Source organism: Cupressus sempervirens, chromosome 4 (assembly GCF_028749045.1).
Source record: "Cupressus sempervirens isolate cs-2001-9-10 chromosome 4, ASM2874904v1, whole genome shotgun sequence".
Classification (NCBI taxonomy): domain Eukaryota; kingdom Viridiplantae; phylum Streptophyta; class Pinopsida; order Cupressales; family Cupressaceae; genus Cupressus; species Cupressus sempervirens.
In genome coordinates, this window is record NC_143121.1 from 95,155,638 (window position 1) to 95,177,431 (window position 21,794).

Below are 21,794 nucleotides of genomic sequence, written 5' to 3' on the forward strand. Positions count from 1 at the left end.
CACATCTTTTCGATATACTTATATACATTAAGAAACAATTACTATTATATACCAACCATAACAAACGAATAAAATTCATATTATTATTATTATTATTTTATTGTGATAATGTGTAATTGATTAACAAACATTTCATTTCCTTACAAGCAACATAAATTAGGGGAGGAATGGCCTTCACGAATGTTCACACCAGATCTTTCATTCATGCACAATATCTAGATATAACGCCCCACACTACCTTGAGAGATTAGGTGGTGGTTAGAACCAAAACAATTTAGTGGTAGATAATTTAATTTATTTGTTTTAATTCTAGATTTCTTAATCAATGCCCACAAATGTTGGTCCCACCTACCCATATTCCAAATTTGTATATACAGACTTCGAATAATTATTTCAGAGTGTAAGGGGGCAAGCATAAGAGGGGAAGTAGGTGTGGTCTCCAAGTGGAAACCTCTGGAAGCACATACGTTATCTCCATTTCGCAGACGGCAATGGCAGCAATGGCAAAAGCATTTTCCTCAGAGATGACAAGCTGTGGCACTAGGCTGGTATATATTTTGAACATCTTAACATCTTAATGTTTGTTTGGTTTAAGGCACAATATAAGCGGTATATGTTTATTACATACATGTTGATTGGAACAAGCCATGTGGGTGTCACAGAAATGGATAAACAATTCTATTTGGAGATTGCCCAGAATGAGACTTCCATATTTTTCCGCACTTGGTATCTTTTATTTTGAAGACATGGGATAAATTCCATGTATTCATGTGTAAATGTATCAATTCTAAACAGGCTATATAGGCTATTTTTCTTAGGTGAATACCCGAAATAGATTGTTCTGCAGGTTTCCTTAAAAAGAAAAATTAACGTATATCTATTGTATTTTTATTAATTTGGTAAAAATAAAAGCTGGATATTAAACAAGCCATCGATGAGTCCTGTCCGTACTAAACTGGAACAAAAATTTCCCATTTTTTTTGGTAACAAAACCATCTGGATTCCTGCTTGTATATGTGCATCAACTTACACACTATATATGTTTGAAGCAAACTTAGAAGTGAAGTTTGGTATTGTTTCTATTTTGAAGTTTTTCCGAAAGAGTGATATATGCTTGATGTAGTCAGTGTGTGCGTGTGTACGCTAGAACTGTAGATATACTCTATAGGTATGCGGCATGAGATATGCCCCGAAGTGATGTGTTCAATTTTTGGCAGTTTGTGTTTGTTCGTAGTAAAGAGATATATATATATATATATATATATATTCATTAACTTAATGTATTAGTAATAAAGAAGACATATATGCATTGATTCGTTGTTTGGAGAATGCCCAGAACTAGAAGAGAAAAATTGCACTATATGTATTAATTATAAACAAATCCATGTGGATACCCCAGCCATAGGCATTTATAATTTGGAGAATACTCCGAAGGGAAGTTTTACTTATTTTTATTGGTATTGTTTGTTCACTTAATGAAATAGAAGCTTGATATATTCATTGCATAAGTACATTGATTCCAAGAAGACATGGGAATATCCTTGCAAAAGATGAACTTTCTCTTTAGAGCATTCTTGGAAGAGAAATACATTTGGAGTTTGCGTAAAATAAAAAAATGCTATAATTTGGATCTACTTGTTGTATATTTGAAGCTGTAGTAAGCAAGTTGGAGGTTTTGAATTTTTGTTCAACTTCATATATTATTATTGTTCTATAAAAAGGGCCTCATCCCACACATAACTGGAAGATACCACAAAACCTATTCAAAATTCGTTGAAACCCCCAAAGCTCGGGCTAAACAGAGAAGCTGTAGCTAACACAACCATAGTACCTGAAACACACCTATTTATTACAGAACTGCTTTTCACTACATACCATAGCAACAACAGTAAACATTGAAACCCCTCGGATAATACCCTGGGTAAGACATACAATTATATTTCCCAGCGTGCCATACCACTTGCTCTGAGGTGCAATTAGCTAGTGTGCATACCCACGGTTATAAACTCCATCAAGCATATCCACGGTTATAAACTCCATCACGAAACAGACATGGGGTTAGTTTCTGCCTAAATGATACTGGGCCTTCTGCATTTATCACACTATAAATTTTAAACTTATTGCGACCTCTGTGCATCTAAGAGCTCTTGTCAAAAGACCAATTTTCAGAAAGGGTATCATGTAGCCACTGGTAATTTCCATTGTGCCTTTGTGGATAGTTGTTACCATTGGCCTCATCTTTGAGTGCATATCTAGACAGAAATCTTCCAATATTGGGACATCAACATTCAGCTCATGAATTCACTTCTTTACTGGTCTATCATCTTTCCTACAAGCTAATGTTGTTGTTTCCTTGTTTTCTTCTTGCATGTGAGTGACTGCATGAACTAGCAGCTCCTTAATGCTCTCCCAGCGCTTCCTCATGCTCTACAACCAATTCTAATATCTGCATGAAATCATTCATTATAGATAGCCTAGATTGCAGCCTTCCATTGGTTCGGACCCTTTCCATCCTTAATATGTATTTCACAACTCTGAGATCACCTTTCTTGTTGCAATTTCCACATAAGCTTGTGATCAGAGAATTGACCTTGATACAGGAATTGTGAGAAGAAAAGCCACCTGCCATTACAAAGTCACAAACCACACAAAACTAACAATAGCACTCGTTTTTTTTTGAGGATCGCTGCAAATGTAATAGCACTGCCATAATGTTTGGTATGTGTTTTCCAAATGATAACGATCTCTTATTTATATAGAGAATAAGTCATGAAGAGACACGTCCCTTCATGGGACATGTCTATTCGTTAATTAGATAATTAACATAATAACAAATTTAATCATATATATATATATATCATTATTATATTAATTTCTCTCATATAACAATAAACTTATATCTCATATATAATGAACACACACATGCACACACATATAAATTATATCTCATAGATAGGTTTATCGGACCGAAGGTATGAAACAACAACACTCCCTCTTAGCTAGGGAGGATAAACACAAGACAAATTTTACACCATTGGTAATATTATGATTGACAAATTTTAAGGATATCCTTGATTAGAAGATATCCACCATTTTGATATCACATTTGATATCATGAGTATTGGCCTCCAGAATATTAACATATAATATTCCCTAAATGCTCCGAGCAATATTTTGGTATCCAATTTGATATATCAACATATGATATTCAACAAATACTTAGAGTAATGGCCTGCAAAATATCAACATACGGTATTCACTAAGTACTCATTAAGGTTTGATATCACATATGATATCATGAGTATTGGTCTCCAGAATATCAACACGTGATATTCACCAAGTACTCAATAAGGTAATTGCTTGCAGAATATCAACATATGATATTCACCAAATACCTATCATATATCTATACACACAACTCATAGACCGTCAAGTGAATGACATCTAACACTTAGTTGTTGATTTACAAGATATAATCCATCATGATTTGTTTCAACATCTACATAAATGTATATCATGACTTAAGTTATTATAAGATCGTCACCTTCTAATAACTTTTGTAAATACAAGTGATGATCATTTGAAAGTCGTCTCTTCCTCATGATGTACACAGGGGGTGGGCCCACTAAATCATGCAATCACACACATGATACCAAAGTTTATATGAAGTCAAAACTCTCTCTGATTCTGATATGATCAAGATCTTCGAAGATCGATTGAAACATATCCTCTATTTGCTCCTTTAGATGGATGTGTCAGACTCCCTCTGAACATCAATCTTTTGAGCTCCTTTACCTTTGAAGAAGTGCCAGACCCCCTTTGAATCTGATATCAATCTCCCTTTTCCTGCAAGAACATTCGCTGAGAAAAAGATCAAGGCAAATAGCTCATATAGAATGTATTGAAATGAAAAAAATAAGAGAGACAAATATAATATTCAAGGATAATAAATACTTATCTGCTCAGTACAAGTTTCTCCAATCAAAAAACATCTTCGTATAAGTATTTGCGAAACAATGGGAATGATACTATGTGGCTGCAAGGATGTATCATTTTTAGAATAATCTTATTCTATATATTAGTTTAGATTTTATGCATAGACTTCCTCAATTCTGAATTGTGCAATTCATTTATGCAATCGACACTATTTATGGCTCTTTTATGTTGTTCTCAAGCTGATGAAGTAATTCACTAATTGTAGACAAACTTCCTTATTTTTGTACACAATATTGGGTTGATATACATTGTGTTCATCCTCATATATGTTCCCTCCCTGATTCCACATGGCAATTTCCTCGAGCCCACTTATTTGTTTAAATCAGGCCACCAACCTTTTGTTTTATATTGGAACACTTTAGAAACCTGACAAACTTAACAATGCCATTTAACATACTAGATGTTTCAAGTTGGATTCTGTCCTGCAGCACGCTAGAGATGCAATAGGCAAGCCTCTTGTATTTGCTTGCTAACTGAGCAGCATGATGCTCGCGCCTATCACTCGTCTAGAGGCTAACACAAGTTGAATCAATTCCAACTCCTCTTCTTTGCATAGTTGGACAATACACAATAAATGACTTAACATTTTTATTACTTTGCTGACGCAATAGGTTCTTCTATAGTTGCATAGGCATATTTGTTGACTCTTACCATTTTTGTAGCAATTGAAATCTCACTTTTGCTTAAGCTTGTCGAGCTCCTTAATATGTGGATACTTGTCTGTTTGCACTTCCATATTTTCGTCACAATAAGTTGAAGTTGACTTCACACTCCCGATGGCACATGGTTCTTATTAATTTCAGAGGTTAGTCATTTCATCATTCCATAACTCGATACTCCCGTGATACGTAATTTTCTGAATCAAATACATATGCAATAGATATTTATTGTGCCTACCTCATATTTCTATAGGGCTATTTTTTGTTTTCCATGACTCATCGTTGACTGGTATAATTGCTTATTCTTTGTCATTCTGTAGTATCACTGCTTTTGTCTCATCTTCATGTTTTGAGCATTGGATACGGTTCTCTTGTTTTCTTCGTCCATGTTTGAATCAATTTTGGTCATGTATATTGCTGACTGTGTATGCATTTCGTCAGAGTATACGATCTCAATGTATGGTGCAAAGCTAGCAAGCAACACCACCTTCAGTGTGGATCATGAGGATCTCTTTTATACTCTGGACAAAAATAAGAGGCGCTTGAAACGCTTCATGTGGCTCAATATGTTGATAATGAAAGAGATAAAACAAAATATAAAACGCACTATCCTTCCACCGAAGAACTCATATGCTGGTGTGCTAGAGCATAATTGGTATTTAAGAAAGTAAGAAAGATTTATGTTTCAATGTATTCTTTGCATGATAACACACGTTGATAACATCTCGTTCCATTCTTTCCACATGCTCCTTAATCTATACAAACGCCTTCTTGGGAGAAACCTTGCTATGATATTCAACAATTTCATCGTGTAGATTTTGCCAAACTCCATTTTCCATCCTTAGTTATGCAATGCGAATTGCTAGTTCGTTGTTAAGCAAGCCTTTGAAAAAAAAAAGTTTGGAATTTTGTATCACCATTTAGAACTCTGCCTAAATTATTATTTCCATGTTAAAGTCTACGTGGAATATAGACTAGGGTTCTCCCATTGACTGTGATCTTTCTTGGCTATATTGACCCAATGCTTCTCAATATTAACATGCCTTGAGATTCACTTGCTCTGATACCATGTTGTTTATTTGAGGATCGCTGCAAATGTAATAGCACTACCATAATGTTTGGTATGTGTTTTGCAAAGACAGTGATCTCTTATTTATATTGAGAATAAGCCATGAAGAGACATGTCTATTTGTTAATAAGATAATTATTATAATAAGAAATTTAATCATATATATATATATATCTTTCTCTCATATAACAATAAACTTATATGTAATATCCTTTGTCAATTCGAACCTCAACTTGTTGATTTGTAGGTGAAGGAAAATTGTCAAACACTTCCAATACGATCTCCATGCTTGCTGTTTTTGAGCTTCAGACTGATTATGCGTGCTTGAAATTATATCAAAGGGAATCTGAAAGCCTATAATTGATTACTACTATATCTAGGAAAAGAACTTAGTGCATATGCAATTCTCTTTTGGCTTTTCAAATGCATATAGATGAATTCTAAATAAAAAATGTGCACTTACAACCAATTGTTATTTTGTCAAACAGTTGGGATACCAATGTAATAACCCCAACATGTTATAACTTCATCAAACACAAAGTCCTTTCTAATTCACTTGTTTGACATTTCGTCAAACACTTTGCAAGCAAGAGATATATTGCATATGTAAATCCTGATTGCTTTCTAAATGCCAAACTTCAATAAATATGCTTCCAAAGGACACACCAAACAACTAACAATGAAGATGCAATTGTTTTTGAATAACATTGATTGATTACAAATAGGAAAATATGCATCTACATCAATAAGACATTAGGGCAACAAATTCTGATATAAATCAGACTACAATAGGTTTTACAAACCCTACCAATGCCTTAAATATCTACTCTCAAACAATGCAAAATGTAGTAGATAAAAACTTGGAATTGCTCCAAAAACATGAATTTTCTTGTAGCAAATCACTGTAGCAAATTCCAACTTATTCTTTACTCCACAAAGCTGGCCCTAGGCCACAAATTTGGCACAATGAAAAGACTGATTTGTCTTCTCCAACGGTCGCAACCCTTCAGAAGATATTTCACTACCTTAGTTATGCAAATCAATGGGAGTGTTCGTTCCCAACGATTAATATAACAACTGCAGAAACCCTTGGCTCCACAAGCTATTCGGAAGAGTAGATGGCAACACATTCGATGCGCAACAATGAGGCTGCCCTCCCTATTTATTCTTTTCTTTCACCCTTCTAGAAGGAAATAAATTATTATTTAATTGCACTCTTTAAAAGCTTCCCCCTTTCTAAGGCAACAATTAGTTGTACTTCTAGAAAAAGCACTCTCTAGAAGCTTCCCCCTTTCCAATACAATAATTAGTTGTGCTTCTAGAAAATTAAATTAATTAAATATAAAGTCACCTTTTAGTTTTAATTTATTTAATGACTTTATCTGACTGAAGCTAACAAACATCAACAACTCTAACACTCAAAATAATCCGCTAGCCCGAGGCAAACAGTGGCACATACCTACAAACACCAACTGTTATTGGCAACTTATCGCCTCTTCCTCGTATTGCCCTAGTTTAAGATATGAAATGAGTATACCCTTCATTGATTATTTCCATCCTATATACATGTGAAAGGACATTAAATATCATCAGACTACCAAAACAATAGACTGTCCATATTTGTACAAAATACATTAATATTCACCAGGCCTCACAAGGGATGATCTTCCATAATATCATTATCGCACTTCATTCCAATCTTACATACACCTCCAGACTTTTGACCAAATTGAAATCTGATACATCTTGATTCACAATAGCAGTGAGATTCATACAAATTTGCTCATCCATACCAAAATTTCCCCTGTTGTTGATCTTGTTTGCCAGTTAGGATGCTACCCTTTATTAACAATACATACCATAATGTGTAAATTGCTTTCAAACTTCACTCTTATATACCTTGCACTATTCCATTCTGCTGCATTGAGCAGTTGCAAACTGTTTTGCACATAGTCTGCTTTTGAATTTATTAAAACAAATCCTGCTCTTGTTAGACCTGGGTTACTTTTGATGCTGTGTACTTTACTGCATGGGGTTTGCCATTTCAAATCACTTCTGTAATTTGTATCCTCTGTTAATCTTGAATGTGAAAGGGATTTTGATATTGATTTTCATAGTTTTTCGAGTTTTGTGATTGGACTCACCTTTCATAGCCTATTAGGCATGTGCATAGGAGTAGTTTTGATGGAAATGCCTAGCAGAAATAAAAGGGAAATGGAATTAAACTGAGTGCATTATGTGTGCAGAAATGGATGGGATTTTTCAGAGTAGTCAGTTTCTACTAGTATATGATTTCAAGCCAAATTCTTTGGAGACTGTTCTCTGCAACATGTTTTACCTTTTGACTCCCGGATTCACCTTGAACTCCACTATATATTTATTGATACCTGCTGGGTTGGGAGCACATGTTTTTTAGTTTATGGTGGTTATTGTCTTTCAATTCTTTATTTATTGTTTGACTTTGCAAATTGCAAGGCTCATTGCCTAAAAGTTGAAATACTGCTAATTAAGATTGCCCAGTTCAAGAGTCTGCCTCAGCGAGACATTTTTGCACAGGATGTACAATAGTCATTGAGAATTAGATGGTGGCCTGGGGAATAGACATGATTGCATGAAGATTAGCCTTTCAAGTGATAAAATGAAAAGTGGCTTGCTTTTGCATATTTAGCAAGCATGTTTACCTGATTACCTAGGTGGTAGTTAGCGTAGTAGAATTGGTGATAGGTTATTGTCACTTGTTCCATTTGCAATTGGTTCAAGTCTTTTATTTTTAGCATGGCGTACCTAATCATGACATTTCCCCGAAGTTGTTCACAATGTGTGCCCCCCTGAAGTTTATATTAAGATAATTTGATTACTTAAGGTAGTATGTTTTTCCATCAAAAGTTGCTCAATTCAATTCTCCTTTGAATTTATTTTTTCGAATTTAAATGGTACTTCTTTAGGTAAACTGTTCTACCATGTTATTTATTCTTGTGAATCCCTATTCCTTGGAATGACATGCAAACAATTCAGAGTCAAATCCAGTTTGGAGAATTTACACGGTGGTTCATTTTATTTACTTGTACAATGCGCTATGATGGTTAATGCTTTTTTTGAGTTTTTTTATTTCAAAACTTTTAAACTCTTGACTGCATGAAGCCACATAAAACATAATGAGAGCTACCATAAAGGCGTGTTGATGTGAGTTTTGTTTCACTGCAACATACAGAATAAAAAACTTAATATTCCAAGATGAAATACCAAGCTTCCAACTCTCTTGAATAAGGATGCTCAAATGGAAAACAATATATATGGATTGTGTGATCAAATTATTATTAGACAACCTCAAGGTTTTTTGGTTTATCGTAGATTTCTACTTAGTTTTAATAATGTGATATGCTGGTTGTCGCAAAGGGACCTACACTATTCATTCAATGGATATCAGCCACTTTAACATCTACAAAAGCGTCCGATCAAACAATTGCAAAGGAAATTAAAGCTGTCTAACTCTAGGAATGTAAGACAATGTTGATGATGGAGTGGGCCTCTAACCAATCCTTGCTTCACCATATCAACTAGGCATAGGAGGGTGCTAACTTTTGAGGATGCATGAATGATTTTCACATTGTTGATGCTCATCCAAATACCCTATGAAGGTCCAATCTAAATGAACATCTTGAATAGAAGTTAAACACTTGCAATTTAGGCCCAGACTAACCTTGTACTATTACTCATAGTCAACAAGTATCAAAAGGTATGGATTATAGCTTCACCATCAATCACCATTCCACAATATCTTCCATTCAGCTACTTTTACTTCTACTTAATATGAAATGAGATGTAATCTAAGTGAGGAATTGAAGAAACCTGCTACGGCCTTAATATTGGTGTACATAGGGTTATGTATAGTTGGCTTGTGGCTATCTTAACCCTTAATTAAGTCATGTTATCATTATTATATTATTATTTAGTTAGGTAGGTCGGCCTAAGTGTTATATAGGGGTGTGCCTTTTCATCCTAAGCATAATTAGGTATATATAGGAGGATGAGAGTCTTATTTCAGGATCATATTGAAAAGTGTGTTCTTATTGGAGATATTTGGAGGTTGCCCCCTCGAAGTGGCCTATTATTATCTAATATTATCAAGTATTTGCATAATATTTCATATTATCCTCTTCCATTGTGCAAGTTATTTCATTACAAGTGGTATCGGAGCATGATCTTGGCATTGTAGAGGTAAGATTTTTTCTCAACATTGGAGGTGATTTTGGGAAGAGCATAACTTTCAGAGTTTAACAATTTTTTTAAAGACTCTTGAAGGGTTTTTGAAGACCATAGTAAAGAAGCTACAATCCAAATTTTAGAGGAATTAGAGGAGATTTGAGCAAATTATTACAGAATTACGATTTCTACACAATTTATTGAGATCTACATATCTCTCACATCCTACCGAATTAGAGTATAATTTGTATTGGGTTTTTGAATACATAGTAAAGGAGCCTACATTCCAAAGCTTGAGAAATTGAAGCAAAAATAAGCGAGTCATTGCAAAATTAGGAAAATTTGCTCTCAAGGCAGCGAATTTGCTAATTTGTTGGATTCTTTTTGTATCTTGGCTCTAGTAAGTTACAGTAAAATTTTTAGAGAATTTACTTTTCATTTGTGTGATTTATTTCAAAAATATTGGTTTCCATCATGACGGGGCCTGCAACAAGAGGCAAAGAGAATGCTGCCACACTGGGGAAATCCTCTGATACGGATTGGGAAACAACAGAGGCTAGTAATCCCAATGAGGAAATAAGTAAGTTCAAGAAAGAGGTTAAGAGGGATATGTGTGACCTACGAGGAGATATATCAGATATACGAAGCATGTTAAGTGCCTATATGAATGAATCAAGGAAAGAGTTCTCAAGCAACCAAGGTGAACCCTTCAAGTCGGCTAATAATGACACAAATTTTAATACTCCTATGGGATCTAGGAATTATATTCCAAAGGTGGATATGCGCAAGTTTGATGGTAAGGACCCTCTAACATGGATAAGCCAAATGGAGATTTTTTTTGAAGTACATCAAATCCCATATGGCTAAAAGGTCACAATGGCTTCCCTATATATAGAACCAGATCCATTCATTTGGTATTGTTGGTTTGGTACATTGAACTGGATCCATATATTAATAGAGGATAGGGAGTCAAGTGAGGAATCACATGATTCTCAACCAGTCATTTCTTGTCATGCACTTTCAGGTTTTAGTACACCACTAACTCTCAAGGTAGTGGGTTTCTTAAAGAAGCAAGAAGTAATAGTGTTGATCGATTCAAGTAGTACTCATAATTTCATCAACAAAAAGTTGACAACTCTTCTAAATCGTTTTATATATCCAGCCCCAAAGTTTCAGGTTTTGATTGCAGATGAGGGTATTAGTTGTTTTGGGAAGCGTCATAGCATTAAATTATCCATGGGAGATTACCTATGTTACTCGGGGACGCTTTTCTAGCCCTAAGCCTTGAGTTTAGGAAACTGTCCCCATTCAGGGACTTGGGGACGGTTGGAAACGTTTCCAAGCCGTCCCCACCCAAGTAAGAAAATTAGAAACCCCTCCTCGAAACTTCGAAGACGGTCAACGAGTTTCCAGAGGGTGTTGACCGTCCTAGGGACTCCGTAGCCATTTCCCATCCATCCTAGGGATTGCTTGAAGATTTCGTTTTTAAACTAAAATTCAACTTTAAAAAAACATTAAAAAATGGTGATTTTCTTCCCATTCACTGGCCCCACATTAAAATAATTAAATATGTTAATATAACCCTTGTCGAAAGATTTTTTTTGGAAGCCGTTACAAACTTAACATCCAACTATGATTGAAAATTAAAACTTCAACTTTTGTTCAACAAACTAGACTTGAAAATGATTGAAATCAAACTTCTATTTGATATTCATATTGCAGACTTGGAAATGATTGCTGCTGGGTTGAGGAATACTCAAAGTGTTTCCACCTTTGATAATGCTCTAATAGTAGCAATAATTGCCCATAAATAAATTGTTGTAGCTGATTACTACCCAAATAAGATGGTTGCTACCCGTCTAGGAAGATTTGGCACAACAAATTCGATTTTCCTCCAAAACCCACAAGAAAGGGCTCTAAAGTCTAATCTATGGCAGATTGATTCTGTTGTTTGATGTCATCCTATGTTCCAATTCTTCAATGATGATTCGATTTGATGCTATGGTCTATGCTGATTCGATTAATGAAATTGATAATTTTAAACTATGTTGCTATGATGAATGTGAGAATGTTATTTAATTCTGAAATTCATATATATATATATATATATATATATATATATATATATATATCCGTCCCCTGCCGTCCCCTATTTCAGCCCAACAAAAAGGGTCTCGGAAACCTGTTTTTTTGCCTCCCCATCCCCCCGTCCTAGAAACTCAAGGTAACATAGGAGATTACCAACTTGACACCCCAATGTATGCGATATCGATGGGTGCAACAGATATTGTTTTGGGAGCACAATGGCTTACTATATTGGGAACAATTGAGATGAACTTCCAAGAACTATTCATGAGATTTCAATTAGAAGGAAAGGTAGTGGAGCTAAGGGGGTTTAGAACAAAATCCCCATAGATGGTAAGCTCTCATCAAATGCAAAAAGTGCTTAAGAAAGGAGCGAATGGATTTGTGGCCCAGCCATGTTCATTAGAAGTCTCTCAATCTAATGCTCTTACTCGTCCAGATTTACAAGCAATAATTGATTGCCATTTAGTGTTTCTTTGTGATATGCCTAAAGGACTTCCTCCTAAGAGGGATCATGGCCATGCCATACAACTAGTTCCAGGAGGCCAACCACCAAACATTAGGCGTTATAGGTACCCGCACATTCAAAAAAGTGAGATAGAAAAAATTGTTGAGGAAATGCTAGAGGCAAGAATTATCAGGCATAGCCAAAATGCTTACTCCTTGCCTGTGGTGATGCTGCATAAGAAGGATGAAACTTGGTGCATGTGTCCAGATTACAGAATGCTCAATAATTACACCACTAAAAGATAAGTTTCCTATTCCAGTCATTGATGATTTGCTAGATGAATTAAATGGAGCTATGTATTTTACCAAGTTAGATCTTAGATCTAGTTATCACCAAATTCGGGTTAAGGAGGAATATATTTGTAAGACAACATTTCAGACTCATTAGGGTCATTATGAATTTTTGGTAATGCCATTCGGTCTTACCAATGCACCATCTACATTCCAAAGTTTGATGAATTCCCTTTTTAAGAAGTTCTTGAGAAAGTTTGTGTTATTGTTCTTTGATGATATTTTTTTTGTAGCAAAACTTGGGAAGAACATTTGTAGCATGTAGATCAAGCATTATAATTACTCGAAGATCATAAACTCTATGCTAAGCCATCCCAAGTGTGCTTTTGGTCTTAAGGAGGTGGAGTATTTGGGACACATAGTTTTACATGGAGTAAAGGTGGACCCAAACAAAATTAAGCTATCATGGAATGGCCTATTCCAAAAACCATTAAGAAGCTGAGGGGCTTCTTGGGATTGACAGGGTACTATAGAAGATTTGTGAAGAATTATGGTCGTATAGCAAATTATGGTCGTATAGCAACACCCCTCACCACTCTATTGAAGAAGGATTCTTTTCATTGGAATGAATCTGCGAATGTAGCATTCGAGCAATTGAAGCAGACTGTGCACAACTCCAGTGCCTCATTTAACGGGTCGACACTTCAAGGTTAAGATAGATCATGATAGCCTAAAATATTTATTTGGAACAAAGACTATCCTCTGAAGAGCAACAAAATTGGGTTACTAAGATGTTGGGATATGACTTTGAGATTGTATAAGAAAGAGAAAGAAAATATTGTGGCTGATGCACTTTCTAGGAAGGATGAAAAAGATGAAGCCTTATTGTGTGCCCTTTCAATATTACAAGAAAATTGGGTGGTAAAAACCAAAGCAGAGTGGCAAAATGATGTTGCAACAAGTGACCTCATCCAACAATTAAAAAGTGATCCTAGTAGTTCAAAAAAGTTTTGTTTGAAGGGGGATATTCTTTGGTATAAAGAGCACTTGTATCTCTGCAAGAATTCCTCTCTTAAACACAAGATTCTCATAGAGCTACATGAGTCCCTAGTTGGTGGTTATTTAGGATTTTTGAAGACATCATTAGGTCAAGCAAGATTTTTTTTGGAAGGGCTAAAAGGTGATGTTCAAAAATTTGTGGCCGAATGTTTGGTTTGTCAAAGAAATAAGGGGGAGAGAATTAAGCCACCAGGCCTCCTGTAGCCCTTATCTATTCCTAGCCAGCGTTGGGAAGAACCCTTATCTATTCCTAGCCAACGTTGGGAAGAGGTATCCATGGACTTCATCATAGGGCTTCCCAAATCTAAAGGTCATAATGTCATCATGGTAGTAGTTGATCGCCTTACTAAATATGCACATTTCATTGCATTATCACATCCTTTTACAAGTATAGTAGAAAAAGTTTTCTTGGAGAATATCCAAAAGCTACATGGTACACCTAAGGTTATTGTCAGTGATTGTGATCCTATCTTTACTAGTCACTTTTGGAAAGATTTATTCTCATATTTGGGTACTCAATTGGCTCATAGTTCTTCATACCATCTTCAATCAGATGGGAAAACTAAGGTTGTTAATAAATGTTTGGAAGGATATCTACGTTGTTTCACTTCAGAGAAACAATCTCAATGGGTAGATTGGCTACCACTTGCAGAACCATGGTACAACACTTCTTTTCATAGCTCATAAAAAATGTCTCCATTTTTGGCACTTTATGGATATCATCCTCCTTCCATCACATCATCATTAAAGGTGTCACCAAGAGTTTCGCTAGTAGAGGACCACTTGCTTCATCAACAACAGATACTTTCAGGACTCGAGGAGAATGTAGCTATGACACAAAATCAAATGAAAGAACAAGCGGACCAACATCGTAGTGAAAGAAATTTTAAAGTTGGGGATTGGGTATTCTTGAGGTTGCAGCCTTATAAACAAATCTCAATGAAGCAACAAAAAGAGAATAATAAGTTGTCTCCAAGATATTATGGGCCATACCAAGTCATTCAAAAGATTGGTATGTTGCCTACAAGCTAAAGTTGCCACCAACAACAAAGATACATCCAGTTTTTCATGTTTCTTGTTTGAAGAAGGTAATTGGGCAGAATATTCCTTCGTAAACAGTACTATAGGAGCTTGATAAAGAAGGAAGAATTTTCTTTGGAGCCAGAGTGCATTCTTCAATTATGCACAAAGAAGTTGAGGAATAGAACCCTGACCTAGTATCTCATCCAATGGAAGAATTTACTAGTTGAAGAGGCCACATGGGAGGATGAGGAGTTCATTCAAGATAATCCACACTTGGTTAGCATTGAGGACAATGCTTCTTTGAAGAGAGGGGGCATGCTACGCCCTTAATATTGGTGTACATAGGGTTATGTATAGTCGGCTTATGGCTATCTTAATCCTTAATTAAGTAATGTTATCATTTTTATATTATCATTTAGTTAGGTAGGTCAGCCTAAGTGTTATATAGGGGTGTATCTTTTCATCCTAAGCATAATTAGGTATATATAGGAGGATGTGAGTCTTATTTCAGGATCATATTGTAAAGTGTGTTCTTATTGGAGATATTTGGAGGTTGTCCCTTCGAAGTGGCCTATTATTCTCAGTTATTATCAAGTATTTGTAGAATATTTCATATTATCCTCTTCCATTGTACAAGTTATTTCATTACAAAACCATGCAATACTTAAAAGAAACATTAAGTTATCCACCATGAAGACCAACAATGAATCATCAATTACTTTGATAGAATTATGGCAACAATTTCACCAGTCTCCTCTCCTACTCTACTAATATCATCTCTCTAATGTATCTAGAATCTAACCCCTTACAAATGAGAAGGTTGTGGCTTTTTATATTTGTTCAATTACAATGGAGGGCCATGATCAATTCAAGATCAAGGACCAAGATTTCTCTCTACAACCCTAATTGGGTTGCCATCCTATCAACCAATTACATGAAGGCACCACCTTGTAGGCCAGTAAGAAAATTATAATGCTTTTGAGAGCCAATGGAAAATTGTACACTTGGCATAATATGATTGAATGTGCTTGGACACATGCAATTGGAATTTTCTAATTGGTAGAAGACAAGTGGGTGCCACCTTACCATCCTTATCTTGTACACTTCATCAATCCTTAGGTGATGAGAAAAAATCTCTTGATACCCTACATTATCAAACCTCCAATTGTGATGGCATATTCCCAAATTGTTTTATCCTCTCAAATTTTCTCCATCTTCATTCTTGGAAATTTTCTCATTGCCATAATTTGAACTTGCTTTGAAGTGATGAAATTTTCATGCACTTGTATCCTTCAAATGAACTTGATGATGAATTTTCTTTGATTTTTCCTTCTCCTTGTTCTTTGCTTTCTTGAATTCCATCTTGATCTCGATCTTGAATTTGTACTTTGATAATTTGATTTTGAACCTCCTCATTTGAAGTCTTCGAGCATCCTCTTTCTTGAAGTTGAGCTTGACCTACCGCCATTTCTTTGCTCGCCTAGCTTCTCTTTGAATGATTTACCTTGCTAAACGAAGAAGACATTTCATCATGCTCACAAAATTGATAAGAATAAACATAATAACATAAATCTGAAAGCTTGAATGAAATCAAATCTTCATCAAAACAAGAAGGCAAAAGGCTTTCGATCAAAATTCTCTTGCTTCTTGCAATTCCCAATCTTACAACTTGGTACAAATTCACTTATAATCTAGAAAGTCATTGAGTTCTTCAATACACAACATGCCTAGGTTTTGTTATGGTAAATCAATGTTGTTGTAGTTGTTATTAAACGTTGGAGAGGAAAACTCCTTATATAGATTTACAAAGATAGAAACAATTGTGAAATGAAGATGAAAATTAAAACTACTTAACAAACTAAAGATTAACTAAGATGACCATTAAAAAAACAATGCAATATTCTAATGCCCTCCTTTAATGGTCATCATCTAACTACTGCCTTACGGTAACAAATTCGTCAAAACACATTGCTACTTCTGAAACCTTCCCTAGATCTACAAAATGTAAGTGACCAAGAAGCCAAAATCCTTCGAGAAAATAACAGAGAAGGGTGCCCCTTTCTTTAGAAAGCTTTACAAAAAGAGACAAGAACCTGCCACTGACTTTGCCATTGAGTGAGTCTGTCACTAACCCTCCCAAAATGAACAAATCTTTTGACTAGAAATCATCACAAAACATCCAACTTGATGTTGGATAATGGAGTTGCTCTTCCTTGGAGACAGACAAATACTGAGATCAACTAGCACGATTTTGAGGAAAAATTGGCAAACCCTCCAATTTTTGTAGATGAGCATGATGCCCCAAAACAGAGTGCAAAAAGCCATTATTTTTTAGGAGGAAAATCGAAAGATCAGACATGATTTTTGAGGTAAAAAATCGGTCTAAACTAGACAACAAAATTAGAGACACAAATCAAAGAGTATAAAGCTTTGTTTTTTAGGAAAAAGGTAAAACTCCAAATTTTTTTTTGAGGGAAAAATTATAAACCCAACAGATAATTTTTGCTGAAAAATTATAAAACCACTAGATAACTTTTGAGGAAAAAATTATAAAAACCCATCAAAGAAACCTTCCTGGGGCAAAACATAAGACTTCACATAGTAAAACAACACAGGTAAGAACATGCAACTCACAAAAAACACATGCAAGCAACAATTGCACATGTAAGGAACATGCAATTCATTCAACCTTCAAGAATCAAAGACTTTTACCTAAATGAAGAAATTGCACATGCAAGGAACATGCAATTCATTCAACCTTCGAGAATCAAAGACTTTTACCTGAACCAAGAAATTGCACAATCAAAACTCTTAACCAGGCTCGTGTTTTACGGCAAAAATCTTCGAAGACAAACCACACATTAAAAAAAATACCTGTAACGATTTTTATTATAAAAATTCAAAAAAAAAGTTTTTGAAAAAAGTTTCAAAACACAAGAGGTTGACTTTTTTCTTAAAAAAATTGCCAACTTTTATGAAATCCCATTGACCTGCTTTGATACCATGTCAAGGTAAATCAATGTTGTAGTTGTAATTGTTATTAAACAGAGAAGATGAAAGCTCCTTATATAGATTTACAAAGGCAAAAATAATTGTGAACTAAAGACGAAAATAGAAACTACTTAATAAGCTAAAGATTAGCTAAGATGACTATTAAAAAAAACAATGCAAAATTCTAATATATTATACCATCTTTTCTTGCTTTACTTCTGATTTTCGGGGGGCGGGGGCGGGGGCGGGGGGGGGGGGGGGAAGAGGAGAGGAGGGGGGGAAGAATCTGTCTTTAGTATGCAAAATTGATGCCTTTTTGAGCCAGCAAGAATGAAATTTGCTGCCTTTTAGATGAGATGAACTTGCTTTGGTTTGGTGGTGAAATGATTTAACATTGCCCCTTTAAATATGCAATCAATATCTTGAAGAGACATGTCCCATTCAGATGTCGACTTGATCTATTTAGATCATTTTAACATGGAATTTGTATCCCCGTTCATCTTTGCAGTCTGACATAACAGATGCAAAATTTGGTATTATGCATCACCAATCATATCACAGCTTCCTCATTCTCATCCAGCCTTGAAGTGTAGGCAAAAATTAGATGTTGCAAAGGATAATTAATCCTTGGGGGATGGTGCTCCCTCAAGGAATTTTTTCATAGTTTACTCTGATTTTATTTCAAAAACGTCATGTCTATTCCCTCTTGTATTTGGCCAATCAATTTTCCTTCTTTTTATCAAGTTGGCAGCCAAAGACAATCATTTAGCTAAGGGTGGAATTTTGGGGCACTAGAGGAGTTTATTCTCAAATTCCAATTTCAATATAATTCCAATCATTCTTCTTCATTTTCTCTTTGCTCACATTATAAACAAGGTTTGATAATATCAATCCGAGGTGGATTTTTGAAGAGAGTTCACCCTTAGTTGAACTCAACTACTTAATTGATATTGCCATCAATCCTTTGTTCTTACTAGGCTTGGGAGCTCATTTTTATCTCTACCCTTGTATAGACAAGGTGGAAATCATCGACCCTTTTAGTTCTTTTTTATGTTTCCCAAACTCATTGTATTTTCCTTTAGACAACCTTTAATCTCCTCACTCCCTCTTCCATTTTCCGTTGGACATAGTGAAAGCAAGCCTTCATAACATCAACCCAAGGTGGAAATTTGAGGAGGCTCAAGATTTATCTTTTTAACTCATGACTTCCCTCCTCAATTTTGCTTGCACAAAACCTTGTTTTTCGTGCTTTGGTCTCTATTCTTCTTCCATTGTGCAACTTGGGGAATTCAATCTATTTTTATCCTTTGTAGACAATGACAGAAATCAAAGGTAAGGGAAAATAATGGAATCCTCATAGGCTCATGCCTAGAGGATTTCCCTTGTGCTTCATTACTCACTTTAGAACTTGCCCTTTACAAAGTTCAACCAATCTCAATTGTGATCTTTTGCCTTTAATTCCTTGTCGTCTTTCATTATGTGCCTTGTGATCTCCAATTTTGCATTAATTGTGCAAATTGGAATGTTAGATTGTGTTTGCCTCATTACTCAAACAAGGTGGAAATAAGAGGATCAAGAAGATTTCCTTAGTTATTGGATTTGTGTGTCGGAGCCTGGATCTGGATTCGGGCCCAAGCCGGATCCGCGCATGGATCCGTGAGGATCCTCTAGGATCTAGCATAGATCCGTGCGAATTCGCGGCCAAGGAAGCAACAAAAACAAAAAAAAGTGGCCCAACTCAAATTTTTTATGTTTTTTTTTGTCTAAACCCTCAAAACTACCCTTTATTTCATTATGCAAGTTTGTTTGCTGTCTATTTTGCTCTCTCATAGTTGCTATTTTGAAGTAAAGTGCTTGGATTCAAAGGAGATCGGTTGTGGAGCTCCAAATACCCCTCTAATGCGGATTTTCTTGATATTCCATTTGATGATTAAATCAAAAACTTTAGTCTTGACTCTTGACTCTTTTATGAGTAAATCATGTTAAGAACTCTAAGTTTAACAATCCATATTTTGAATGTTACAAAATTTTTCTTTCAGTAATTCAATGTGAATGTGTTGATTTTCTTTATAATTGTGAAAATAGATCAATTCTCAAGTATACTAGATTCATAGATGCACACTAGAATTATAGATTCATACTATGAAATGATTTAGTTTTAGAATTACGTATATTTCTCTTATTTTTGAGTATATGTAACGTGCGCGCGCGCGCACACACATATATATGCATGAATCCTCCACGAATCATAATACCAAATATATCTCTTCCTCATATGCCTTTGCTCCCTCATTCATGTTGCTCATGAATGTAAACATATATCTCAGTCTCAGACAATACATTCTTGCATCCTTTACAACCTGTCATATCAAGTAACCGACATGCATAAGGAGTTAATCTCCCTCATACACAATCCTCTATATTCTTTCCAAATCTTCCCTCATTGACATCAATCAATGTGTTTCATGTACACATCTCTCCCTTACAAAGGATGTTTTTCATGTATACATTATCTCCCCCATTGACATCAATGACAAAGGTACCATTGTCTCAATTCTCTAAGTTCAATCATTTCCAAAACAATCTTTTCAAGCTCAAATGTCCAAAGACATTGTTAAATATTAATACCTAGAGTCCTAAATGACTCAGCTCAAACATAGATACTCCCCCATAGGAGAAGCATCAAGCATCCAATCTAGATAAAGAAATAATGCTTTGCTACCAGCTGGATTGATGCAATCTCGGCATCAACTACTCTGAAGTAGGTTGGGGCATAACCCCAAACATACATCTCAAGTACTCAAATACGTCCTTAGCCAAAGGTTTTCTAAATATGTCTGCTATCTGCTCCTTTGTGCTAACATATTCCAATATGATTTCTTTCTTTGCAACTTCCTCTCTCAAAAGATTATACTTAATAGATATATGCTTTGGTTTTGAATGTAAAAATGGATTATTTGACATACTTATTGTACTTGTGTTATGACAATGTATGATAATAGGTTCAGTGAACTCTATCCCAATATCCTTTAGCATATGCTTCATCCAAATAATGTGATTACAATTATTTGTTGCTGCTACATATTTTGCTTTTGTTGTGCTCTGTGAAATGCAATCTTGTTTCTTGCTTAGTCAAGAAACCAATATTTCTCCCAAGAAAAATGCTCCACCACTGGTGTTTTTTCTGTCATCTACACTTCCTTCCAATTAGCATCAATGTACGCACATAAAGTAAAATCATGTGATCTTTCATACCATAAACCATAATAGGTGTACCTTTTAAATATCTGAAGATTCTTTTTACTATTGCATAGTGTGTCTCTTTAGGGTCTGCTTGAAATCTTGCCACGATTCCAATTGCATTAGATATATTAGGTCTAGTATGTTTCAAATACTGCAATCCACCAATCATAGATTTGTACTTCTTTTGTTCAGCACTAGGGGATTCATCTTTGCTAGATAGTTTACAACTAGTTACCATAGGTGTTCCAATAGGTTTACAACTTTCCAATCCAAATCTTTAAGATATTTAGCTTGTGATACGAAAATTTCATCTCTGTTCTGTACAAACTGCAATCCCAAGAAATATTTCATGTTTCCAATCATACTTATCTCAAATTCCTTCTTCATTTCTTCTGAAAATATCTTGCTTGATCATTACCTCTAAAAATAATGTCATTTACAAACACTTTAACAATCAATAAGCCATTATCATTCTTTCTCAGATACAAGTTACTATTAACATTGCCTTTCTCAAATTCCAAACTTGTCAAATATTTATCCAAGCTTGCATACTAGGCTCTAGATGCTTGTTTTTGTCCATACAATGCCTTCTTTTAATCTACAAACCATCTTTTAATCTACAAACCATATCCTCTTTCTCTGTTAAAGGAAATCCATTAGGCTGTTCAATGTATACCTCTTCTTATAGTTCTCCATTTAGAAAAACTGATTTGACATCCATTTGATAA

The 21,794-nt window shown here is 35.1% G+C and overlaps 1 protein-coding gene across 1 annotated transcript in view; it reads left to right on the forward strand.

The window, feature by feature from the left end:
• Nucleotides 1–400: 400 nt before the first annotated feature.
• Nucleotides 401–21,794, forward strand: part of LOC149560104 (uncharacterized) — a 73,282-nt gene continuing 51,888 nt past the window's right edge. Inside the window, exon 1 of the mRNA XM_089824508.1 lies at nt 401–548. Coding sequence (XP_089680634.1) covers nt 492–548 — 57 coding nt within the window. The 5' untranslated portion in view covers nt 401–491. The remainder of the gene's footprint in view (nt 549–21,794) is intronic.